The sequence below is a fragment of a genome, unplaced genomic scaffold (assembly GCF_019419815.1).
Source record: "Pyrus x bretschneideri cultivar Hongxiangsu unplaced genomic scaffold, Pyrus_bretschneideri_v1 Contig12, whole genome shotgun sequence".
Taxonomy (NCBI): domain Eukaryota; kingdom Viridiplantae; phylum Streptophyta; class Magnoliopsida; order Rosales; family Rosaceae; genus Pyrus; species Pyrus x bretschneideri.
In genome coordinates, this window is record NW_025999413.1 from 8,437,849 (window position 1) to 8,464,143 (window position 26,295).

General features: G+C 36.4%; 2 protein-coding genes, 1 long non-coding RNA gene and 2 pseudogenes across 18 annotated transcripts; all 5 read left to right on the forward strand.

The window, feature by feature from the left end:
• The first annotated feature begins 1,473 nt into the window (after nucleotides 1-1,473).
• LOC103947410 (protein JASON) lies at nucleotides 1,474-5,072 on the forward strand. 2 transcript variants are annotated; one of them, XM_009358322.2, is made up of 8 exons: nucleotides 1,474-1,787; nucleotides 2,420-2,468; nucleotides 2,577-2,656; nucleotides 3,155-3,405; nucleotides 3,657-3,876; nucleotides 3,958-4,428; nucleotides 4,509-4,591; nucleotides 4,692-5,072. In XM_009358322.2, the coding sequence occupies exons 1-8, from the start codon at nucleotides 1,608-1,610 to the stop codon at nucleotides 4,798-4,800; spliced, it is 1,443 nt and encodes a 480-aa protein (XP_009356597.2). In that variant the 5' UTR covers nucleotides 1,474-1,607; the 3' UTR covers nucleotides 4,801-5,072. The 2 variants fall into 2 exon arrangements, with proteins under 2 accessions (XP_009356597.2, XP_009356595.2); XM_009358320.2 differs by having other exon boundaries at nucleotides 1,475-1,787; nucleotides 3,657-4,428.
• Nucleotides 4,909-6,599, forward strand: LOC103947512 (annotated as a pseudogene).
• A 1,575-nt stretch (nucleotides 6,600-8,174) lies between these two features.
• On the forward strand, nucleotides 8,175-9,779 carry LOC103947411 (annotated as a pseudogene).
• A 1,536-nt stretch (nucleotides 9,780-11,315) lies between these two features.
• LOC103947413 (glutathione S-transferase F9-like) lies at nucleotides 11,316-17,686 on the forward strand. Of its 14 annotated transcripts, none has more exons than XM_048578388.1 (7): nucleotides 11,316-11,463; nucleotides 11,817-11,879; nucleotides 12,229-12,260; nucleotides 12,345-12,413; nucleotides 16,018-16,278; nucleotides 16,386-16,434; nucleotides 17,039-17,686. In XM_048578388.1, exons 5-7 carry the CDS (start codon nucleotides 16,135-16,137, stop codon nucleotides 17,521-17,523), a joined length of 678 nt encoding a protein of 225 aa, XP_048434345.1. In that variant the 5' UTR covers nucleotides 11,316-11,463; nucleotides 11,817-11,879; nucleotides 12,229-12,260; nucleotides 12,345-12,413; nucleotides 16,018-16,134; the 3' UTR covers nucleotides 17,524-17,686. The 14 variants fall into 14 exon arrangements, with proteins under 14 accessions (XP_048434345.1, XP_048434347.1, XP_048434348.1 ...); XM_048578390.1 differs by having other exon boundaries at nucleotides 16,032-16,278; XM_048578391.1 differs by having other exon boundaries at nucleotides 12,351-12,413.
• Nucleotides 17,687-18,874: 1,188 nt separating this feature from the next.
• Nucleotides 18,875-20,883, forward strand: LOC103937947. Of its 2 annotated transcripts, XR_665859.3 has the most exons (3): nucleotides 19,606-19,800; nucleotides 19,911-20,224; nucleotides 20,624-20,883. It is a non-coding gene; the product is annotated as an uncharacterized LOC103937947 (long non-coding RNA). The 2 variants fall into 2 exon arrangements; XR_007256024.1 differs by having other exon boundaries at nucleotides 18,875-19,800; nucleotides 19,911-20,883.
• Nucleotides 20,884-26,295: the final 5,412 nt, after the last annotated feature.

Genomic DNA, 26,295 nt, shown 5'->3' on the forward strand with positions numbered 1-26,295 from the left:
TACACATCATGAAAAGGGGTAAGAAAACCATGGGGCTAGCTTTACTTTTGTTGAAACAATCAACAATTGGTAGCCTACTACAAGTGTGGTTTAATTAGGCCAATTAGTCAGGACGGTGTGTTGTGTTCCTCCCTTAAATTTAAGTTCAAATTCTCGTATTAGATATAGAGAGTATCACATTTTAAACTGAAGAAAGTTAAGATTCTATCATAAAACTAATTGGCAATATGAGAAGTAGTCCAACTACTTATAAGTCCGTGCACAATCTTTCTTTTCTTGATGTGAGATTCACACTCTCAACATAAGCAAACAAATAAAAAATGAATAACATACTAACCAAGATACAATCCACTTTATATATTTATTGTCAATTCGGTCTCCCTCATATTCTCTTTTTAATGAAAAATTTGTAATCACAAATGGTGATAGCTAGATAATTTTTATTTAATTTTGTAGATACATTTATCACATGTTAATTGTATTTTATCAATTTGTGACATAGGAATTATACATAATAACATATAAATTTTCTTTTAACTATTTTTCATGAAAGTGGTTTGATTTTTATATTTAAATATTCAAATTAAAATTTTGAGTAAAAATGAAAAAAAAAATTGAGAAATTGAACTAAAGTTAAAAATTAAAGAAACTTCGACTAAATTCAATAACAGCTCAATTTTTTCAACCTATTTGTAATTAGTTTTATTTGTGAATATTTTCATATTTTATTTGTACATATTGGACGATCCAGATCCACTTATTACTCTATATTTGATGAATCTAATTATATGGGAAGTGTTATTGGTATTCCAAAATTTTCATTCTACACTTCTCACAAGTGTATTTTTCTTTCTAAATATAGAAAGTTTGGAGTGTAGAATGAGAATTTTGGAATGCCAATAACAATTCCCTATTATTATTGTTATTATAAATGATTATCTACACTAAAAGAGAGAGAGTGGACTTAGTATCAGAATGAGCTAATAATAATGTGGTTCAAATTCGCATTTGATGAGAATCAAGTCTAAGATTTCACACTTACAAATGAAGAAGAATATCAGTACCGTAGTAAGTGCTATGTATCTAGTTATTAAAACAGAAGAAGGAAAATAGTAACGACAATTTGTACAGAGATACATAGATAGACGTTATATGTCCAAACAATTAAACCTCTAATCACAGACATTCTTACTTAAGCATCCTTAATTCCCTACACCCTTCACTTCCATATCCAACAAATACTCGCGCTTCCCCCATAAGCTTATTTCCATTTAAGCCCCAATACTTTAACATTATTACAAAATCATCACAACTCGCTCCACGTTTCACGTCCACAGAGCGAGTACATTGTACCTCGCACTCGATCGAGTACCTTCACACCCAAAACGCACCCCGTCTGGCGAGGCGTATCCGTTTCCCTCGTTTTGTTTGTTCAAAATTCAAAAACGACCCATCAACTCCAATTCGTCTCCCTCTCTCCCTCTCTCTCTCTCTCTCTCTCTCTCTCTCTCTCTCCTGAATCAATAATTCACCTAAAAAAGAAAAACCAAGAACAAGCTAGGGTTTTGGATTCTCCCTTTTTTTTCCCCATTTATTTTACGAAATCGATGTTATGCTCGCTGTTGAAGCGCGGAATAGGGCATCTGTGCAGATACGCGTTGAGGTTTCTTGACAGGTCGATTTCGCGAGTAATGGGCTGCTTCTTCGGTTGCTTTCGGGTCAAGGACGATCGCCACCTTCGCTCTCGGCCTCACCTTGTTTCTCAGTCCTCTCGTAACCCCCAGACGGTAAGGTTTCCGTTTGGTTCCCGAGAAAGTCCGGGAAAATGTTTTTCTTTTCAGGGGCCATTTTTACTCTGCTGCGAATTACCAGTGTTTCTGTGAAAATTGGAGAAATTAGAGTCAATTGAGTGTTAAAGTACTAATCTTGATCTTGAATTTAGCCTAAGATTAAAGATTTTAGATTTCTGGTAGTTTCAATTTTGATCTGGGTGCTGCCGGTATCATTGAAATTGGAATCCAAAAAAAAAAGCTCTCTTCTAAAAAGCCCTGAACTCGTTCTGGTTTTTCCGCTGCCCTATGCGGCGGCACCTCTCCTTTTTCCAACTTTTATGGCTCTTCCATCCATAGTGGTGATGGATTTTCCACCCTATATGGTGGTTCTCTTTTTCCTTTATCCCTGTGTAAATTTATCCTGCCACTTCAATCACTTCCTCCTCTCATCTCTTCCTCCATCTTTCCATTTCCCACCTCCTGATTCAGCTTTTGCGCCCTCTATTTTCCCCAAATCAATAACCCAACAATGAAATGTTGCTTATCGTTATTTCAATTGCATTTTCTCAGCTGCCAAACAGTAGATTAGTGGGTTATGTATAATTTTACACTGATTTGTTGTTTTTCTGTTTCCTTTATTTTATCAGGAAGTTGTGATATCTCAAAACCGTTTGTCTTCTCTATTTTTAGCTGAAGGTAGATTATCTTTAGTCCATGCACATAAACTAATTTATTCGATCTGAATCTATATATCTCGTTGCTGATCTTACTTTTTCTGGTCTGATTTGTATATAACTCTCAAAGAGAAAGAAGGTTCTCCAATCAAAGATAGGGAAAGTGCTTCTTATGTGTCTCCACAAATTGACAAGGAGCGCAGGAATGAGGTACGTTTTCCCTTGTGAGCTAGCGGATTCAAAGTTCAATGTAGGTAATATATTAAGTATAACAGTTCAGATTAAATTATTTTCTATGCGTAATGCTCAGAAATTACATAATTCAAATGCCCATTTTTGCCAATCAATTTTCTAGGTGGTTTCAAATGTTATAACCTTACCGTCCTTATCTCAATCGCTTGAAGTGAAATAAGGCTACATGGTTATCATGTACTCCAATTTATACTCTGAAACAAAGACTTTGTTTTCCAGTACATGGTGTTTAATTGGAGCGACACGCTTCAGTTCCAAAGTGTTGCTTCAGAAGTTAGAACTTGTGGAAGTCAGTGGAGCTTTGACTCCCGTCTTGTGCAGTATGTTTAAGTAATGTCATTGTTTCTAGGTTACACTGTTTTGGATACATTTCTAGATTAAGTCTTTAGTTATATGAATTTTGCGTACTGCTAAAAAGATAATGCTTTTACCTATGCACTGCACCTTATTCTGCAGGCCAAGTTTCTTAAAGCTTGTGGCACCATAGCTGAAACACCAGCTGAAATTCGTAAAGTGTCTTCAAGGTTGAATGGCTCACCCCATCGTGATAGAGATTCAGAGCCTCCAAAATTCAACTCACAGCTTCCAAACACATCCATTAAAAATCTTCAGCAAGAGTTGGATCAACCAGATCAGCCCCCTACGCCTATGAAGTTCAATGAAGAGTGGGGAAAGGGTTCAGGTCCTTCTGAGCAAACGCCTAGCAGGTTCTACTTATAACTGTTTTGAATGCTTGAGCATTAGTACATTTGCAGCTTATAGATGGGATGGGAGGTTTGCTAAACCAGAATTTCACTCTGTACTAGTATTAGCAATGAAGTTTTTTTGGCCATCTCATTCTTTTTTAGGAGAGAAAAATTGGTCTTTTTTTTTGTTGGTCTGCTGCCTGGACTTTGAGGAACTATTTAATACAAGTAAATATAACTGACATTTTCCCAATTTCATTTTGTATCTATAGTTTTGTATCGAACCAACAGAATAATGGTAGGACCACAATCAGCTCTTCTGGAGGCAGCGGAATAGGTACTGATTCAACAGTCAAGAGTCATACTAATCGGACTGAGAATATTACAACTCCAGATGTCCAGTTCAGAAGCAAGGCTGTTCGCTTTGATTGCAATAATGATACAAATTCCTCCAGAGGTTCTTCATCCGAAAATTATAACCAGAGTTTCAAAGTATGTGAAACTCCAGGAAAACAGAGCATATCAAAGCCTTCAGTTTATCCAACCCCACTAACCCTTTCTGATGAGATGCAGACACCAGGAACCGTTTTCCCTGCAAACCCGGAAAACTTTCCAAATGGAAAGGCTCGAATCAGGTCCCAGTACGTGTATTCAGTGCAAAACCCTGGAGACGGCATCTCTCAACAGAATGTACTGAAAGACGAAGATCCTAACTCACATGGACTTTCTGTTGAGCAAAGAGAATCTCTTAACCACTGGGGAAATGCAACTCCTATATCAAAAGAGCGGGCGAAACAAATTTCATCTGGACAAGAGGTCAATGTGGAATCAAGTTTGTGCACCTGGTTGAAGCCAGTAACTCAAGATAACAACAATCAGTTTGGTTATGTTCCCAGCCAAACTCGTCATTTTGGAAGAACTCCTGGGGACAGGCCTATCATTGGACTTGTTGCTACTCACTGGAACGAAGATAAGCCTACTCGTGTCTCACCCAAGTGGTGGGATGGGAACGGAATTCCAAACTCAACAAATAAATACAAGGAGGTTTGTTTGACTGCCTTCTACTTCTTTTTTCAGCCTTCGATCTTTAAAGCAGTGTGTGAAGGTAGATTTTGAATTTGCAGGATCAGAAAGTGAGTTGGCACGCAACTCCATTTGAAGAAAGATTGGAAAAGGCATTGTCCGAAGAGAGTTTCATCTCTCAGAGGTAGGCATTGCAATCTGTTTTCACAATGTTCTTCAGTGCTAAAGAAGCATTGATTTTCCTTGGCAGAAAATCTGACAATGAACTCTATTTGGTTTTGCAGAAAAAATATTGAGGGGAAGCCGATTGTTTTTGACGAGAATGATGAGAGCGATACAGCCCTTTCTCAGTTGCAATCTTCATCGCAGCCGAAATCAGTGGTTTCGTTCTGATGACAGTGGTGGTGTTATCCCATTTTGTTGCTTGCTCCACAAGATACTTGTTGTGGTGAGAAAAATGAGCTCTTTAGAAAAACCCTAGATTTGAAGTTTGTTGGATACATGGTGAAATTGGTAATTGGCTTTTGCATCAAAAAGCCAATGAAGTGGATTCTGGAAAGTTTTATTACTGTGTCAACATAGTCATGCTATGGCAGCATACTGAACTGCTTATAATGTGTACAGAGGTATTGGAAATTTCTCTCAAAATTCTGTGAGGTTCTTAATTTTCCGATGTGGGACTTTAACTTCTTGGCACATGACAAAACTAATTGCTCGTTAATATGGTTTGGGTGTTAACAGACTATATCAATGGAAAGAGCGATTCTCTCTTGCAACCATTTCATCACATATTAAAGATTTATTGGACGGTTTCATTTTGTAAACACGTAACAATTATTAATTGGTCCAGGCATACCATTGAAATTAAAAAACATGATTGTAAGAGAAAATCTCTATTGAAAGAGAGAAGTTTCTTTTCTTACATTAGAATACTAGTTTGACAGTATCAAAAGATAATTAAGCATTACGACATGCTTTAAGATATTTGTCAACATAATAGTTCTTTATATGTACAAAGATGCCACAATTCCAAGAAATTTGATGTAATTTTCAAGTTTATGCAACTAATTTCAAACATTTTTCAACTCATTCTTTTATAATAAGGCTGTCTTAGGAGCATCATTCGGTTTTTATTATAATCCTAGTTGAAGACATATTTTATGGAGATTTAGGGCACCTTGGTCCTTGGGGGTGGGTGGGGATGTTCCTATAATATGATGCTAGACCTCTACAATTGGCTTTCGCCAGTCAAGCATAAGTTCAAATAAGAGTATCTCCAAAGCAGCTATCATTTGGGTAGCAAAGTTAAATTTGCTACGCTGCATAAAAAAAAAAAAAAACTTATCTCCGAACAGAGATAGCAACCCAATTAGAAACTAAAGAATTAGCAACTGACATTATAAAGAAAAAATTTGCATCCTGATATATAAAATTTGGACTTGATTTTAAATATGTGTGAAGCATCAAATAAACATTTGAATGTTTGTGCAGCAAGAAATTTTGTGCAAATTGTTTGATGAAAGCCTTATTCTCCTTTTTCTTTTCTGCATAAATATAATGATCTAACATTTGTGATAAAACCGGTCAAATTTGGTCGGCAGAATCACACGCAATCATAAGGTACTACGCAGAAAAATACAGCTCACAAGGGATTTACTTGGAAAGACGATTGAGGAAAGAGGCATTGTGGAACAGTGGCTAGAGGTTGAAGCAAGCAACTATCACCCGCCACACGACAAATTAGTGATCGACATTTTGTTTGCCTCGGTGTTAGGATTTCCTTCAGACCCGAAGATAATTCAGGACAGTGAAGAGAAGCTTGGGAAGGTGTTGGGCATTTACGAGGAGAGGAGAGGCTGTCGAAGAGCAAGTACTTGGCCGGTGATTTTTTCAGCCTTGCTGATCTTAGCCACCTTCCGTTCACCCACTACTTGGCAAATAGTATGGGGAAGGAGTATATGATAAGGGACAAAAAGCATGTCTTTGCTTGGTGGGATGATATTAGCAGCCGACCATCTTGGAAGAAGGTTCTCCAGTTTGGTGCTCCGTTTTAAGGTATTCGAAGAACTTGTTGCATGTAACGAGTGTATACAATGTCTGTCACTTAATATTGTCATGTTAAGAATATGATTTGAGGAGTTATTGTAAGATGAACGTTGAATTCACCGATTATGGGGCCTGGTCAAAATAAATAATTGAAAGTACTGGTAGGAATAGTGTAATTTGCCCCTTGTAAATGGAATTGGATCCCCTCTTGAGCTTGGGAGGCTAAGCTTCCTAGGCAAATTATACGGGTTATTAAAATTTGATATAACGGTTACAAATAAGGGGTCTCTAAAAGTTAGGAGCTCCTCTAAAAGTTCTAATAATTGCAGTCATTGGATGAAATTTCAAGGGCTCGGATCCTCTGCTCAGGAGGCTCATCCTCCTAAGCTCAGGAGGGGATCCGGTTCCCTTGTAAATTGCTTCAACACATAATAAAGCATTTTTGCTGGATGCGTAACTAATGATTTCAATCGATTTATGGATCATGAATGCCTATCACTTAAGCTGAATTTGGGAGCGTTTTATAAAGTTGGTGGCTTATTGAGGACTCTGCCAATTTGGGCATAGGATGGTTTGTCTTTAGGGATATCCTATTCCCGAACTGGCACTTGTTTCACGAACTTCTTTCTAATAAATCGAGCAAACGTAGAATGGATTTCTAGGAGTGATTTGAACTTGGAATTTCCGTCTATGATCATTTGACCCATCGGTATTTAATGTCTACTTTGGCTGAGGTGATTTTAGATTAAATTTCATGAATAACAGTTGTTGAATCAAAAGAAAAGAAATTGAGTTGAATATCAGAGTGCACTACTAACAATATTACAAAATAATAAGAATATTATTAATAAGAATAAACAAGAATGCCGAAACGGCTACAAAATCACAAGAGATTACATCATGACAAACTTATTTCGATCTATTTATAACAAACTAGCCCTAACCTTAAAGGTTAAGAAACCGAAATCTTAATGTTAAAGGGCTAAGCCCAAAAAAACCAAACATTAAAGTAATCCTAAATATTGATATTTTCCAACATATCTTATACGTTTCTGCAACAAGGCACATCTTATTTACTAAGCCAAACTTGTAGCCTCCCTTCTGGTCTGACGTATGACGAGAAGGGGTCTGAAGATTCTGTTGTGTAATCGAAGATACACCGTGCATGTAATTATCTCTCATGGCTGCCTATAAGGAGGAAAGCTGTTTGGTTGGATCATATGAATACAAAAGAGGGCAGATGGATTTCCACTTTAATGCATTTCACATGCTTTCTCATCACAGTTGTCTCCTTTTTTCTCGTTTTTGTCATGGCCTCCATTTCATTGTACGCCACATATATTGTACATAATTGTCATTCCCCTGCCACCTTTAGGAAGCTACAAATGGATGGATGTATGTATGTGATGTGAGCTGTCCCACCTACCCTCAAGTCTCGACTCCAATTGGTGGCGTGTCATTAGTACCACGTCACGCCTTATCTATTCTATTATGTTAAGAGAAGAAGGCTTGTCAAATTTTTGTCCCATTTTCTTTCGATTTTGTCCTTATTTTTTAATACACAATGATGACATGAGGAGGGTAAAATAGTAATTTGGTATCTTTAAACTTTTTTTTTTTTTTTTCTATTTTGCCCTCACTTTTGATACACAATATTTACATAAATAGAGCAAAATAGTAATTTTATATTGAAATATTTACATAAGATGAAAAATATGCACTTATTAAAAGGAATTGTCTCACCATCATTTTTTCATACATATAAGTGAAATCATGATGTTTTTTGGATAGTTTGAATGAATTGAAGCGGTTGCGCTTAAAGCGAACGTGGGAGGAGGTGGACGATTGTTCATACACACAGAGTGTGTGCTCATCTGCTAGTCTATATGATAATAAGTGAAGAACCAGAAGCTGGAGTTTGCAGAATATCACAAGAATGATGGTGAAGGTGTATGGCCCTCTGTACGCCTCCCCAAAGCGTGTGCTGGTATGCCTTGTTGAGAACGAGGTGGACTCTGAGACAGTCCCCATTAATCTCCTCAAGGGAGAGCACAAACACCCCGACTTCCTCAAATTACAGGTTAGCTAATTAATCACCTCTTAATCCAGTTGTTTGTGATTGTCTTACACTTAAACACTCTGAAAATTATATTTTCTTTAAATGCAGCCATTTGGATCAATTCCTCTCATTCAAGATGGGAATTATACTCTATATGGTATGCTCTACTTTCTTGCTAGCTCATGATTTTTTTTTTTATTGTTTTGTGTTTGTGTTACAAGTGATAGTGGTAGGGAAATCAGAAATCAAACTCTGGGATCTTAGTTGTAAAGGTGAATGCTTTTAACCAACTAAGCGGGACAAAATTTATCATCTTTTAAGATTCCCCTTTTGTGGGTTTACTCAATTCTTCATTTGAAACTGTATAGAGCATCAGATTGCCATAGGAATGTTTGTGAAGCTAGTTATTAAATTTTGTTTGACAATACACTTGCTCACTGGTTTCTTAACACCAATGATTTAACAAGTTCTTGTTTAAGAATGTAAAGTTGGACATTGGAAACCTAAAAAAATAAAATACAACACATGGTTAGTAATTCCACTACTAATAGCACCAAGGTCTTTTGAGATAGAACCTCGTTGGTCTGTCTCTATGAAATCTTTCCAGTTTGATAAAATCGTCATTGATCGCAGAATCCCGCGCAATCATAAGATATTACGCAGAAAAATACAAGTCACAAGGGACTAATTTGCTGGGAACTGCAGTTGAGGAAAGACGGCTTGTGGAACAATGGCTGGAAGTTGAAGCATAAAACTTCCACCCACCAATCAACAACTTGGTGCTTCACATTCTATTTGCCTCAGTTTTGGGTTTTCCTTCAGACCCCAAGATCATTCAAGAGAGCGAGGAAAAGCTGGGAAAAGTGCTAGACATTTACAAGGAGCAGCTGTCGAAGAGCAAGTACTTGGCCGGTGATTTCTTCAGCCTTGCTGATCTTAGCCACCTTCCATTCACTCACTACTTGGTGGCTAATATGGGGAAGGAGTATATGATAAGGGATAGAAAGTATGTCTCTGCTTGGTGGGATGACAGTAGCAACAGACCATCATGGAAAAGAGTCTTCCAGCTTGGTGCCCCATTTTAACGTTGATGTACCTATGTAAGAAGTTTTGGCGTACAACGGGTGTACACAATGTGTTTTGAAGTAGTAATGATGTGTTGTGTGAGATGTTATTGTGAGAGGAGCGTTGTATTCGCTTTTGCAGTTTATAATAACCTTTGTACCTTGGGGTTGGGTAAAATAAATAATAGTGCTTGTTGGAATAATGTGCTATCTTCTTTATCCTTTGCTTTATTAAGTCTTAGCAGACAAAGAGTTTTTGATTCTTTCGCCGAAAGAGATCACTTCATCAGCTTTTTTGGTAAAGTGAAGCGCTCTATGATTAACTACTCCCAAGTTTCATTTAGAGTTCGGCACGTAGACAGCCGAACCATTTCCCAGTTAAGACACTCATCTCTTTTGAGTATCTATGTCGATTTCAATTAGGCAGACCTATATTCTCATAAATATAGTTGATATTGCCGAACCTAGTACAGAAGATCTAGAACTTCATAGGATTTGCATAACCCAAGGCCGAGAGGGCTCCTTCTTTGGCTTAAGTTGCTTGGTTCAAAAGTCAGCAGCGCATATCACCACATCACCACACAAGATTATTCGCCTCATTGAAAGCCATATAATATTATTAATTCATGTGCTATAGTGGTGATAGATAATGTGATTAATATGTCATTGGAATCAATAAAAAGATACAAATGTTAGCATAAGTGGATGTAATAACATGTGACCGTCGGCCGAAGTAAACAATAACGTTTGTGCAGACAATAACATTTTGTTCATAGTTGTACTAGGGAAAAAAAATATTGAAAGGTGGGTGGATGATCACTTTGGTAGTGATAACACTTAGGGTTGGGAAAAATTCTCAAAAATCTCAAACCGAACCGAAAAATTCCTGAAACCAAATCAAAAAAATCCCAAATTGAAATTCTCGAAAATTTTGGTACCCAATACTGAACCGATCCTGAAATTTTGGTACGAGAATCGGTCTCAAGTTTTTGAGATTTCGGTAATCCCAAACCGAACCAAAAAAATATATATTATTTAAAATTTAAATATATATTTAGAATTTTAATAGGCGTTGGATTATGTTGAGATTTAATCTCAACCGTTGCATATAAATCAAAGTTATCAAACCTAGTGTCAACTCTCTCTCTCGGTCTCTCGACATTCACCTCACCTCAGACTCAAACCTCACCTCACCTCACCTCGGTATCTTCTGAACGGAACCTTACCACTCTCCTGGCCGATTTGTCTCTCATCCCACATCCGTCGCCTGAATCCCGAATCTACCCATACCACTCCTCATTCCTCTCAGTCCTCACTCCTCACCTGAATCGCGCCTTCACTCATTGTCCATACCACCCGAATTTGGCTCCTAAATTGAGCTCTCGGTTTCAGTCCGCACTCCTCTTCACTGCAAAAGGTAAGAAATTCCTGCAATAAACTTAACCAAAGTTCATACAACTTGTTTGATTACAAATTCGAGTAGGCATTTTGAATTTGGGTTTTTGAATTAGGAATTTCTGAAATTAGAGTTTCTGAATTAGGGCTTTTGGAATTAGGGATTTTGAATCGACGGAAAGGTTATAGAGGAAATGAGAGGTTATAGGGGGGGAGAGAGCCTGACTTAAATTTTATATATACTAAAACCCAAACTCGGGTGGCACTGTTCTAGGGTTGTGTGCTTCCCTTTTTAACCTTGCTTCTTTTTGGTTATTTCAACTTTGCCCTTCAACATTTTTGTCTGGTTCCTTTTGTTTCCTACTTTCTGCAGTGATTCCTCTTCACTGCTTTTGGTCCATTTTTTTTCCTTTTCTTTTGCTTCTCTTCTTTTGTAGCCGTCTGCTCTCTCCTCTCTTTGCCTTTGTTGGTCTCAAAGTGGATAGTTTTGTGGTGAGTTCTTCTAATCTTGCATCTACAACTTTTTTATGCAACTGTATGGATTGTGTTCTGTTCAATTTTAGATGTTAGAAGCTTTTAATTTTGTTTGGGTTCAATTTTAAATGGGTTGTTGCTTTCGGAGTTTTCGTTTGATGACAAAGATGGGGTTTTTGGGGAGAAACTTTTAATCCGTGAGTTTTTTAGTTAGGTTGTGTTATGGGTCTTGACAAATGGATTTTCGGTTTGTAAATGGATTTTCTGTTGAAATTGTTTCTCTTCTCATTTTTAGTTTTTTTTTTTCATTTTTTTTTGTGCCATCGGGTTTTGCATGTGGATGTATAATCAGGTTTTCTTTTGAATTTCAGGGGTTCAGGTTTTTATTTTTCTGGAACTTTTGTTTGCAGCTTTGGAAGACATTTGTGCTTAAGGTGAGAAACTTTGGTTGCTTGCCTTTGGGTTTTGTTGTAGAATTAATTTTTTTATTTTTTAAGAGTTACATTCGTGGGAATTCATTTGTTCTTCTTTTTTCCTGCATCTGAAAAATGCCACATGATGTGAGTTTATAATTAAATATGAATATCAAAATGGGTTTTCTGTGCAAATTTTCTTTTTCTGATTTTATAGAACCGAAGAGGATGTTAACAATAACATTATTGTGTGATATGCGATCTAAAGTTCTTTGGTGATTATTTGGTTTTCTTGCCACATGGGATTTTAATATTTTTTTTTTCATGGTTTATGCGTGGTTCTCTGATGTGTTTTGATTTTTGATTTTAGGAAAAGTTAAGGATACGATCAAACGTTTACTGGTGAAGTTTCTATTTTTCTGATTGTGTGTGATTTAATTTTTTTCAAGCTTTTGGTGTACTTTTCTGATCTGCTTTGATTTTTAGTTGCAGCAAAAGTTGCTGCTCGAATTTTCCAGTTTTTATCTGCAGCTTTGCAAGCTCTTTATCAACAAGGTATATCATTTTTATTCTTTTTCCTGAATCTTTTGTTGGATGGAATCGTTTTTTGTTTTTGGAGAGTTCTTCTAATCTCGCATCTAGTACTGTTTTTTTTTCCAACTGTATAGATTGTGTTTGTTGAATTTTAAATGGTAGAAGCTTCTTGGGTTCAATTTAAATGTGTTGTTATCAACTATTGAATTGCTTTCGAAGCTGTTTGGCTACTCCCTTAACGCCCTTTTTCCTTTTCTTTTCAGCTTCTTCGATTTGCAACCCCCTTCTTTTTTTTCCTTTTCCAGATTTAGCTTTTTTTTCGTATTTTGTATCTTTTGGCTGATTTTGTGGATCTTGGTCAGTACTGTGGGTATTGGTGAATTTCTAGCATGTTTAAGTGTGCAGTTTTTGTTATGATGTATGGATTGTGTTTTGTTCAATTTTAAATCTTAGAAGCTTTTAATTTTTTTTGGATTCAATTTTAAATGGGTTGTTATCAACCATTGAATTGCTTTTGGAGTATTCATTTGATAAGAGAGATTGGTGGGGGGGGGGGGTTGTTTTCTTTTGGGTGAAACTTTTGATCTGTTCGATTTTTAGTTAGGTTGCGTTGTGGGTTTTCGTAAATTTCTATTGTGTTTATGCGTGCATTTTTTTGTTTTAGATTTGGAAGAACATAGCATTATAGGGTGTTGAGGGTTTGCTGGTCGGGGAAAGTAGTAGCGTTAAGATTTTGCAGGTGAGATATTAGGGTGAGAGAAAAACGGGACAAAGAACATCGAAGACACATTTGGGATTAGGGGTAGCTAAACAGGGGAAAAGAATATGACAGAGGAATGGACTCTTAATTTTTTCTTGATTGGTTTGGGATTTTGCTTGCCTTTGGGGTCGTCGTTGGCATCAAGCCCTTTGGTCTCAAGTGGTGTCTGTTTTTTCATAACTTTTATTACTAATTTTTATGTCATTTGAATTTTATCGTTCATTGTTGGTTTTTAAAATTTTTTTTGTCTTCATATGTTTGTTTAATATGTTGTGTTTGTGCTGGGATGCCGTTTTGCAAGTTCTCTTTCCATTGGGACCACTACATTTTATAAGTGATGAGGGTGAGGTTTAGATACTCAAAACACTCCATTTTTTTTTTTTTTCCAAATATGCGCGTTTGGTTCTCTTTGGTTTTAAATGTTTAAAATTAAATGGTTAGTTTGATAAAATGGTTTATTAGTTTATCTTATGTGTTGTGATTAGGAATTCAATTGGATTGGGTAAAATGCTTTATCAATTTATGTTATAGGGAATTTTGTGTATTGTGGTCTGTGAGTTTTATTGCTCATCGTTTGTTTTTTTTTCTTTGTTTGCCGTTTTCTTTTGCAAGGGATCACTATAAAATTGCTTGAGGGTAAGATTTAGATGATAAAATTCAAAATGAGGCGTTACTTTTCTTTTTGGAAACTAATTTAAAAGCTCTGCATAGATAGTTAACTGTGTTGAAATGTCTTGATAAAACCTGAACCTTCTGTTATATGTGAATGTTCATTCCTTACTACAAATATAATAGGCATAGTGGTCTAAAAAATTAAACATCAGAAATTCAAACCAATTTCTACTGTTACCATTACCTTCTTTCATTTAGATCATTAGCATGTAGTTCAAATCTAGATCAAACCTAGATGAAATTCAGGTGACATTATTTATTGTCATTGTTTCAATAATTTACATTGTTTTAGTACCCAGGTTTACAGCATGAGCTGAAGATCCAAGATCATTTTGGCAGAGACTTAGATATTGAAAACACTAATTTTGCTCATTATTTTGTAGTTTAATGTCCAACTTTTTACATGTTTTATACACTTATAACACCCGCAGCAACGCGCGGGCACTATGACTAGTGTTTTCTAAAATGCCTTCTGCAATCAGAGCTTTTTTACTTTTGTTTCTTTGTTCCTTGTAAAATGTTTTCCTTCTTTTTATCGTGTTTAGGATCCTTGTCTTCTACCAGTTAGTTGTGAGCTTTGATGGTTTCTCTTTATAGAAATCAATTATCTTGATTGTCTACTTGAATTCATTTATATGGATTTTAGCGAGGTACCCCATTCGTTCTTTTCAACCAATTATGGTTATGTATATATTCTTATAGGCTATGCGAATGCATCTCCAATATGAATTGTGTAAGATTTATCCTTCCTAGTGTGAAATCATGATTTCTTTTACTATTTAGAACAAGAAAAGAAACCTTGATTTGAACGGTTCGTTATGTTTACAAGGTAAAAGAAATTTTGCTCATAACGTAATGCTGCTGGAATGGTCATCAGAGCATGACATTATCTGTGCTTTTAAACTGTTTACACATGCATAGATCCTCACTCATGGGAACACTTGCACACATGTCAGCTATAAGTTCATATCCCGCTTCTTTGACTCAAATTATGTCAGTTGTAGAAGAAATTCTGAAGGAACCTAGTAAACTCTGTTTTTGGATTTGTTAATTTATTTTTGTTGCATGTATTTGTAGTAGAATAGGCAAATTGGTAGTGTAGAATAGGCAGCAGATTGTTAATTTATTTTGATGATCACTTCACTGCACAGCCAAGATATGATATGCAGTGCACATCCAAGATATGCAGTGCAGATTTGCTATTCTGCACACTCCACAGGCACAACCAAGTTATAGCCCAGCCAAATTTTGATCACTGCACTGCCAAGATATGCAGTGCAGATTTGCTATTCTGCACACTGCACAGCCACAACCAAGTTATTATAGCTGAAAAGCCGAAAAGCTCAAAAATATTTCGGGATTCCCATTGTCCCGAAAATACCAAAACTATATCGGGATTCCCGAAAATTTGGTTTGGGATAGGTCTTGAAATTGAGAATCCCAAAAGTTTTGGTTTGGGAATCGGGACTAAGATTTCGGTTCGGTATCCCATACTGAATCACCCCTAATACTAGTTTATGCACCTAATTTCAAACATTTTTTCAATTTATTTTGTAATTTTAATTTTTTTTTACTAAAGCTGTTTAGAGAAGCTTAGTCAACTTTCTCACATTTTAGTTTAAATAAATATTGTTTGTTAAAAAAATAAAATAAATAAGGTTGTCTTAGGAGCATAATTGGGTTTTTATTATAATTCTAGTTGAAGGCATATTTTCTGGAGATTTTGGACACATTGGTCCTGTGGGGGCCCTATACTACACCTTTTTTTTTAAGCAAGGCTGTCTTAGGGGCATCATTCGGTTTTTATTATAATCCTAGTTGAAGGCATATTTCGGTGTTCCTATAATATGATATTAGACTTTAACGATTGGCATTTCCTAGTCAAGCATAATTTCAAATAAGAGCACATTTAAGGGGAGAGATTTTTCAGTACGCTGAAAAAGCGATTAGGTACCTCAAGTGTCATAATACAATATAAGTGATTGGATACTTTAAAAAAATTTAAACTACTTATATTATAATACTTGATGTATCAGATATTGTTTCTGACACATTGAAAAATCTACTACCAGCCACCATCATAGCCACTACCTTAGTAGCCACCTACCTTTGGTAATTGACTAATTTCTCTGTCTTTTCTCCTTAATTATTGTTTTATACTTCCCTTTTTGATGAGCTGATTGTTTATCAAAGCAAATGGGATACAGTGTCTTCCACTAAAGAACTGGAGAGTCTATATAAGAACTGGACACCAAAGTCCTTTCTGCACAGACGAAATTCTCGGTTTAGCAATTTTCAACAACATTTGCAATGGTGGTAAAGGTGTATGGCCCTGTATACCCTTCGCCGAAGCGTGTGCTAGTGTGCCTTGTTGAGAAGGAGATTGATTTTGAGACCATCCCCATGGATATATTCAAGGGTGAACAAAGAAATCCTGAGTTTCTCAAATTACAGGTTAGCGTTAGCTATTCAATCAATTGTTAGTTGTTATTTGCCTACCATAATCTTTTTCGGAGTATATATTGATCTTGTCTGCATTGCTTTGCCTTTGATTATTGTAGCCCTTTGGACAAGTTCCTGTCATACAAGATGGAGATTATACATTATTTGGTATGCCGGTTTTAATTTTAATTTTTTCCTTCCTTACTTGCAGATGATAAATATTAATTTGTGGATTGGGTTTTCTTTGTTTGAGATGTAAGTTGAAGGTGATTGTGCTTTAGACCAGATAACTGCATTGCCAGGGTTATGTAGTATTCACCCCAGTAATTATGTTTTATAAATTTACTTTTGTTTAATCTAAAAAGCTTGATTACTAATCACAACATACAACAATAAAGTCTTATCTCATTAAGTGGGGTCAATTTTATTGAATACTAAAACGTCATTGTGCTCAGTTTTGTGTAAAGTCTTTCGTTAGTTCTAAGTATCCCATATATTTTCTCAAATTTTCTTTCCAAGTCTTTCTACGTACGTCATCCTCTACTCCTTTTATCCTGACTCTTTGGCTCATAATTGCATTTTAAGTTTGTCCTTCATAAGTTCTTATTGCAGTCCATGCTCTTTCTTACTTCTCATTTATTGCTTGAATATATGCTACCTGTACTCTTTTGTGCAAATTGTTTTATGAAAATCTTGTTCTCCTTTTTATTTCCTGCATAAATGTAATGATCTAGCAAGTTCTTTGATATAACCGTTCAAATTTGATTTGCAGAATCACGTGCAATCATAAGGTACTACGCAGAAAAATATAAGTCCCAAGGGACTGAGTTATTAGGAAAGACGATGGAGGAAAGAGGTCTTGTGGAACAGTGGCTAGAGGTTGAAGCAAGCAACTATCACCAGCCACTCGACAACATAGTCACGCACATTTTGTTTGCATCGGCGATGGGAATTTCTTCAGACCCGAAGATAATCCAGGAGAGTGAAGAGAAGGTCGGCAAGGTGTTGGACATTTACGAGGAGAGGCTGTCGAAGAGCAAGTACTTGGCCGGTGATTTTTTCAGCCTTGCTGATCTTAGCCACCTTCCGTTCACCCACTACTTGGCAAATAGTATGGGGAAGGAGTATATGATAAGGGACAGAAAGCATGTCTCTGCTTGGTGGGATGATATTAGCAGCAGACCATCTTGGAAGAAGGTTCTCCAGTTTGGTGAATGCAACGAGTGTATATGTTTGCCTCGCAGTATTGTCACGTAAAAAATATGATGCGAGAAGTCATTGTAAGAGGAACGTTGGTGAAAGCAACATTACGTGTGCACCCCCGTCAAATTTTTTAGTGTGATTGAAATATGAATAATACATTACGTGTTACTATACAAATATTATGATATGTGTATTAAAATGTTAATAACTTAAAAAATAAAAATTTTCATCACTTATATAAAAATATGTGGCACACCACTCGTATTTTGATCATAATAAAAAATTTCTCTTGGTTTCCTGCTCTACCTTTAGGAACCTACAAATGGATTGATGTATGCATGTGATGTGAGCACCCCAGTCTTCCGGTTCTTTTTCCACCTTTGGGAACCTACAAATGGATGGATGTATGCATGTGATGTAAACACCCCCACCTACCTTCCACTCCAATTGTTGGCGTGACATTAGCATCACATCACGCTTTATATTTATGGAGTAGAATTCTCACTCCTTCTATTCCATCCCCTTATTTTCCATTCTTTTATAAATTATTTTTTTGTCTTCTTTTAGTTATTAAAAAATTAACACAAAATATTAACGTGATTTAATTGTAACCATTTAAATAAGAAGGAAGAAAAACTAAGAGGTGAGAGAATTTTACTTATATCTATACAGGAAGTAAAGAACCAGAAACTGGAGTTTGCAGACTTTGATCCAAATTCTTTGGTTTTTACATTGAAATATCACAACAATGGTGGTGAAGGTGTATGGCCTTCTGTACGCCTCCCCAAAGCGTGTGCCGGTATGCCTTGTAGAGAAAGAGGTGGACTTTGAGACAGTCCCCATTGATCTCCTCAAGGGAGAGCACAGACACCCTGATTTCCTTAAATTACAGGTTAGCAAATTAATCACCATTTAATCCAATTGTTTGTGATTGTTTTACTCTTAAACACTCTGAAAATTATATTTTCTTTAAATGCAGCCATTTGGATCAGTTCCTCTCATTCAAGATGGGGATTATACTTTATATGGTATACTCTGCTTTCTTGCTAGCTCATGATTTTTTTTTATTGTTTTATATCTGTGATACAAGCGACAGTGGTAGGGAAATGAAACTCGGGATCTCATTTGCAAAGGTGAACGCTCTTAACCATCTCAGCCGCAAAGATTTATCATCTTTTGAGATTTCCCTTTTGTGGTTTACTTCAGTTCTTCATTTGAAACTGTATCAAGCATCAGATTGCCATTGGAACGTTTGTGAAGCAAGTTAGTTATAAAATTTTGCTTTACAATACACTTGTTCATTGACTTCTTTACATCAATTATTTAACAAGTTCTTGTTTAAGAATGTAAAGTCGGACATCGAAAACCTGACAAAATAAAATACAACACATATTAGTGACTCCACTACATCTTTTGAGATAGAAACCCGCTGGTCCGTCTCTATGAAAATTTTACCAGTTTTTTGATTAAATCGTCTTTGATTTGTAGAATCACGTGCAATCATAAGATACTACGCAGAAAAATACAAATCACAAGGGACTAATTTGGTGGGAAGCAATGGCTGGAAGTTGAAGCACACAACTTGCACCCACTAATCTACAACTTGGTCCTTCATATTCTGTTTGCCTCAGTTTTGGGTTTTCCTTCAGACTCCAAGATCATTCAAGAAAGTGAGGAAAAGCTGGGAAAAGTGCTGGATATTTACGAGGAGCGGCTGTCGAAGAGCAAGTACTTGGCCGGTGATTTCTTCAGCCTTGCTGATCTTAGCCACCTTCCATTCACTTACTACTTGGGGGCTCATATGGGGAAGGAGTATATGATTAGGGACAGAAAGCATGTCTCTGCTTGGTGGGATGACATTAGCAACAGACCATCTTGGAAGAGGGTTCTCCACTTTGGTGCTACAAGAAAAAGGCCCTTCTGCGGCACTTTTTTTGCGACAGATAACATGGCCATCGCAAACAAAAGAAAATTTGAACGCTAAATGTTAGCTCAAAAGTATTTCCGACTCTTGTATAAGTAACGTCGCAAATAATGTTTCAAATAACATTATAAACGACGTTGAGAAAAGTTTGTGACACCCTAAACGATAGAATAAAATATAACGCCTAAATTTTTTAATTTTTCGATTTGGCGCTTTATTTTTCGATGAAAACAATCCAACGCGGCTTCATTTTCATTCTCTAGAATCATCCTTCTCTCTCTGCACCTTTTCCACTTTCCTATTCGACCGAAAAATAAGAGGCCTAATCTATCCAATAAGAGATTTTGGGGGAATCATCGGAAACTTTTTAGCAAAATTGGAGATCCCGGAGCACAATCGGAGATTTTGTAAGACACTACAACCATCTTCCCTCTTGTCTGATTCAGTAAGTTAAGTAATTTTTAGGGTTTTCTTTTTGAATTGATTTTTATGCTTGCTGAATCGGGCCGACGCTCAGCCATCCGAGCCTGAGCGCCGTTGTTGGTGTGCAAGGCTTCGTGCGAGGCGCTGCAGCAGCTGAGGCAGGTGATGATGTACATGCGGTGGAGGAAGCGGTTCAAGCACGGTTGCGGATGAGTCAGTCCGAATATGAACAAGGCGCTCGACGCGTTTCTGAGGGGTGCGGCTTCTAGGTCCCCCATGGCTATGGTGGACACCAGGCTCATATACTGGGGAGGGGTTTGAAGGAGAAGGTCATTGCTTTGTATCAGAAAGCTGCGAAATTGGGAGATCATGCTGGGCAGTGGAATTTGAGAATTTTCTATTTGCAAGGTATTAATTTTACCAATTATCTTCTATTTTAGTATTTAAATTATGAAAATATGTGATAGAATTTGATTATTATGGAACTGAAATTTGCTAGTATAAATCTGTTTGCGATTGTACTTCTTTCAATCAGTGCATTAGTTTGATTATATTGAGAAAACTAGTTGTCCTTAAGTTGGGTAGAACGGCAAAATAGGGTAAATGTTAGTGTACTGCTGTTGGGATTAGGAAAATTGATTTTGAACAGTTAGAACATTTGGACCAGAAAGAAGTTTGGGGGAAATTGAATTCATTTAGTTAGTGCTTGGGTAGAATGCTCTTTTCTTCATTGTGAAAATATGATCAATTTTTGGTCACAGAGTTGGATGAAATGTGTAATTTCAACTAGGTTTCCAATTCATTCAGGGTATGGTGGAGAGTTTTGTTAATCACACTGCTTCGAGGATGTCTCTGTGTATAGTACCGTCCAAGGTCCCAAAGATAAATTATATTCAAAACATATGAATATTCTTATATTTGGATATGTTTTTTTTCTTGTGTTGTGGTGATGGTAATGAAAGTTGAGCTCTCAAATCATTAGGATTTGTATGCAATGGACATGTTTGACATTCTGGTTAGCCATTTTTCTTGCTAGTTTAATTCTACAAGTACCAATTTTCCTGATATATCTGATATACTATTTGCAATAGGAATGTCCCGTATAAGTGAAGAAATCGTCATATATGTTAGTGTTTAAGTATCTTCGAAAATGTTGTGTGTTCCTCTTGTAAAAATTCAGTTGTTTGAGGGCACTTAAAGAGGGAGATTACAATGAATTCCATGGAAAGCTGAAATATTCAAAGGTGATATGAGTGTCAACTTTGTCTCCCTTACAAGTTGGTCATGTATAATTTTACTTATGCTATGTGTTCATATGTTTCAGGAGCTTTGCAATCTGTTTCTAGTGTTGTGTTCATATGTCTTAGGAGCTTTGCAATCTGTTTCTAGTGCTGTGTGTTCATATATGTCAAGAGCTTCGCAATCTGTTTAAAAAATGTCACTTGTTGCAAGTTCTAGATAAGGACTAAATGATGCCATTGGTGTATAATACTATAATCGATACTGTGACATCCCACATCATTCAGGGAAGTGATCGTTATATGTATATTCTCATTCCTACCTAGCACGAGGCCTTTTGGAAGCTCACTGGCTTTTGGTTATATCAGAACTCCGAAGTTAAACGAGTAGCGCGCGAGAGCATTTCCATGATGTGTGATCCATTGGAAAGTTCTCGTGTGAGTTCTTAGAAACAAAACTGTGAGGGTGTGTTGGGGCTCAAAGCGGACAATATCGTGCTACGGTAAAGTCGGGCCCGAGAAGTGGTCCTGCTCGGGCCGGGATGTGACAATTTAGTGAGCTTTCAAAAAGCCTTGTGCTAGGTAGGGATGAGAATATACATATAGGTACCGTTTGGTACATGGGACGGGATGGAACAGAGTGGGACAAAGCGTTCCGTCCCACGTTTGGTGCGCTTAAAATGGGTGGAACGAGCTGTTCCACGGGACGAGTTTTAGTTGAATTTTCGTTCCACCTCACCTCCCTGAAACGACTCGTTCCACATCCGTGGAACATAAAATTATAACCTTTCTGTCTTCTTCTTCCTCCTTGTTTCCATTCGAAGACATCTTTGCTCCCGCTCAGTTCCGTTCCGTCTTGTCCCGTCCCGTCCTGTCCCGTCTGCATACCAAACAATACCATAAGGATCACTCCCATGGGCAATGTGGGATGTCACAATTCACCCCTTTTAGGGGCCCGACGTCCTCGTCGGCACACAAGCGGCTAGGGTTAGGTTCTGATATCAAATTGTCATATCCGGGCCCGGGCGGGACCACTTTCTGGGCCCGACTCCACTGTAGCACGATATTGTCCGTTTTGGGCCCCTAGCACACCCTCACAGTTTTGTTTCTGGGAATTCACATGAGAATTTCCTAATGGGTCACCCATCATAGGAGTGCTTTCGTGCGCTACTCGCTTAACGTCGGAGTTTCGATATAACCCGAAGCCAGTGAGCTCCCAAAATGCCTCGTACTAGGTAGGGATGGGAATATGCATATAAGGATCACTCTCCTGGATGATGTGGGATGTCACAGATACGACCATTCAACTAACTTTAAGTACAAGTGCAGTGTTGCTTTCATACTTTTGTTGGTACTCCATATGATAATAATACATTGTATTATAATTTACCTAATTTATGGTTCATTATTAATAACAATTCGTATGTAGTTTATACAAATTTACATAATTCATTTTAGTTTGGAACCTGTAGTAAATTTCACATAAAATAATTTTAGTGAAGTTGTTAAAATAATGTCATTGTGGTGTCCTATTTGATGCCCAATTTTTTTTTTTTTTTAAACCCGAGGCCACTTATTTGCGACGTGTAGGTAGCCATCGCAAGCCTGTAGTAAATAGTACTTGTGACGTGCTCAAAGCGTCGCATATAATCGACCAAACATTTACGACACCACTTTGATGCGACGCGTTATTGGCCGTCGCAAGCCTGTCGTAAAATGGGCTATTGTGACGCTTTATGATGCTTTTGCGACGCGTTTTGATCGTCCCCAAAGGCCCTTTTTTTATTTTTAGTGCCCATTTAAATGTTGATGTACCTGTGAAAGAAGTTTCGGCATACAACGGGTGTATACAATGTGTTTTCTCATAGTAATGATGTGTTGTATGTTGAAAGTCGTAGGAACGTTATATTCGCTTGTGGGTTATTAATACTTTTGTACCTTAGGGTTGAGCAAAATAAATAAGCTGAACTGTTTCTTGGAATAATGTGCTATGTTCATCTTCTTTATCCTTTGCTTTATGTTAAGGCTTGTGAGATTTTTCTTTATTTTAGGCTTGTGAGATTTTTCTTTATTTTTTATTTCTCTGTAAGACACATTTCACCTTCCATTTGCTGATTTTCTGATCTTTGATCAAGTTTCTGTTTCATCCTTCGTCTATTTTGACTTGATGGTCAGTGCAAGAAGAAATTCTAACGTACGGACCCCAACCAGTTGGCTTGTCTGGTCCTCACACACAAAATTTCCGTACTCCCCCCCTTCACTATTTTCCATGTTCACCCAACCTCATTTATGTCTCACCCTCCTCTCACATAACATTCATGACCCACCATCAACGGTGACCTCACACAAAACCACCTACAATGCAAGGTCAAGCTCATCTATGATGCTCAAACTTGTGAACTATAGGGTTTATACTTTCCCAGCTTAGGGCGTAGTAATAGTAAATAAATACACGTATTGCAAATGCGTGATTATAAAACCACTTGATAGTGTGACAGGTGCATTGAGAGATTAAGTAAATAAATACACGTATATAATATGTGAAATTGCAACACTACATAATAGTGTAGCAGTCACACTGAAAAATCAAGTAATGAATAAATACATGTGTACAATATGTATGATTCTAACATTATGTGGCATTGTCACCCTAACCCCAAAAAAATCTTTAGTTTGAAAACTTAGGAGCTTGTTCATTGTAGGTTTATTTCAGGCTGGTTTTGTTTTTGCAGCTTTCCTAGTTTATTTTAATTACTTTTGAAAGCCTCCTTAGTTTCGTGAATGTTTGATATCAGATCATTACGAACAAAGCTAAATGAAATTATTTATTTATTCAATCTAAATATGAAAAGCAAATGTATTCAAGAGGGCATGATATTAATCAAAATCAAATTACAAACCTGTACATCTATTACATTTGGATTATGAACTTTACATATACGTTAAAGAATAATGTTCGACTCCTCGCAAATAAAAAGAGCATTTTGACACATATAAAAGTAACTTAATAAACTCAACAAAAAAAATAAAAAAATAAAAAAAAAGTCTTACACACTTGTCAAACTGTAATTTGTCTAAAAAATAAATTTCACACATGTAAAAGTAAAATATCTTGCTTTGTTAAACCTTAACCATGTATATGCGAGTCAGCCTTACGCACTCGAGAATTCTTGTAGTAGTTCTACGAGGAACAAATATCTTTGTTGTGCATCTATCAACTTGAAACGTAACTTAAAAAATGATAATGGTCAAACTGATCAAGCAGCAGCAACATCAGAAGTCTTGTTTAATTATTGTTAAAAAAAATAATGAACCAGCAGGTCTATGTTGCCCACAATACAAGAAATGCCTTCTCATGAAGTTTACCTTTGGGGGCTATGGACCATTTGGTTCACCAATAAATGAAATATCTACGACTTTGTGTGTTATGCCCGACATATGGATGTTAAATTCCCACTTTATGGTTTTAAAGTGTTAATTTTGCACACGTGTCTTTACATTTAAGTTTGACAAAGCACTGGCACTGTTAAGTATTATTAAAACATAATAAAAAAATTAAAATTCTCGTCTTAACCCAGTTCACCGCAATCTTCTCCGTTCTGATTTGCTGCCGTTTGTCTCTTGGAGCTCCAAGTAGAAATGAAATCCACTCTTCCCTCGAATTGAAAGCATAATATTTTAATTGAGACCACAGAACATAACTGGCATGCATGCAGATGGGTATCATAAACCTGAGAATCCTCTGAAACTGTACTTGTAGCTCCCAACTGCTCAGTCAAAGACGAAGAGCCATCACTTTGGCTGTCAGGAACAAGCATTTTCTACGACGTGGCACCGCAAAAGATGGAAAATCAGAATCATACGAAGACTTTCCAGCAAAAGATGGCAAATCAGAATCATTTAGATTGATCCTAACATTATGTTTACCAAAACACGGTAATGGCGTCTCGATCATACTCCCAGAACTCTAACTTGCAAATCAAACGCCAATCACGTGTTTTTTTAACTATGAAGTGGAGCTTTGAGGAACTTATTTGTGAAGAGCCCATATTTATTCGAATATATACTGATCAAATACATGTTTGTTTTTGTCATTACAAGGAATCAATACTCATTAACCGCTATTCCTCCCTATTGAAAAGATTGATAATCTCGATAACCTAAACAGAAATCATAAGTGAGGGTACCCCTTATTTTTAAATTGATTTTTTTACTATTTAGTTATTTTTATTTGTCACGTCATTAAAATAAATAGATATTATATTTGTCATGTTATTACTTAATGGTTAAATTGACAGTTTGATTAACGGATATATAAAATTACAAAAAATAATAAGTAAATGTATGAAATTGAAATATTTTAAAGATGATGTATGAGGTTGCGATTATACCCAAACCTAAGGGGGTAAAATTTAATTTATCCTTTGTTTTATTAAATCCCACTCATCTAAGTTCACTTTATTATTAACTTTATTTTTTTATTTTTTTAATTAACAAACGATATTATCTATGCTAAGGAAGTGGGGGAATGGGCTAAGCCTCACATTGGGGTTACCCATAATAATGTGGTTAAAATTCACCTTCGGTAAGAATCGAACTTAACCTCTCACTTACAATTAAGCGAAGAGAAATATCACTAGACCTACTTAAAAAAAAAAAATATTTCCCAACATATTGCTAGCCCATTGTGAGGCTTAGCTCACCTCCTCCCCCTTTAGTGTAGATAATATTGTTTACAAAAAAATTGACAATATAAGGAGTAACCCAACATCATATAACCCGCAAAGTTTATCTTTTCACCAATATGAGACTTTTTCCCTTTACATTCTCACATGTGGGTGTGTGGTGTGTGAGTGTTTAAGGGTAGTTTAGGAACAAATGTGGTGCACTAAGAAAAGATTTAAATTCTAATTTTTTTAGTGGGGTGTTAATAAAATTGCGGTGAACTTAGATACGTAGTGGGGTTTAAATAGAAAATTCTTTTGTTAAAGTCAATGTATAGCGTAGATGTTTTTGCATTATTTGGCTGCAAAATAATGCATATATATGAGCAAGAAATATTTATGAAATTAAGGTCATGGTAATCATTTTACTTTAGTCTTGAGTTTAGGTTTACCTTTTGTACTTGTTATATAAGGAATTAAAGAATACAGAGTAATGAGAACAATTTGAAAGTAAAACCAACTTGAGATAGTTTTGGTTTTCAGGTTTTATTTTGGGTATCTTTATTTATTTATTTGT

Bases quoted from the DNA above. Each gene is read 5' to 3' on its own strand.
- LOC103947413 (XM_048578387.1), top strand. From the start codon at position 16,135: ATGGTGGTAAAGGTGTATGGCCCTGTATACCCTTCGCCGAAGCGTGTG. The intron at 16,279-16,385 runs GTTAGCGTTAGC...TGATTATTGTAG, and splicing joins CTGAGTTTCTCAAATTACAG to CCCTTTGGACAAGTTCCTGT. The intron at 16,435-17,038 runs GTATGCCGGTTT...TTTGATTTGCAG, and splicing joins TGGAGATTATACATTATTTG to AATCACGTGCAATCATAAGG.
- LOC103947410 (XM_009358320.2), top strand. From the start codon at position 1,608: ATGTTATGCTCGCTGTTGAAGCGCGGAATAGGGCATCTGTGCAGATAC. The intron at 3,406-3,656 runs GTTCTACTTATA...TTGTATCTATAG, and splicing joins TCTGAGCAAACGCCTAGCAG to TTTTGTATCGAACCAACAGA. The intron at 4,429-4,508 runs GTTTGTTTGACT...TTGAATTTGCAG, and splicing joins CAACAAATAAATACAAGGAG to GATCAGAAAGTGAGTTGGCA.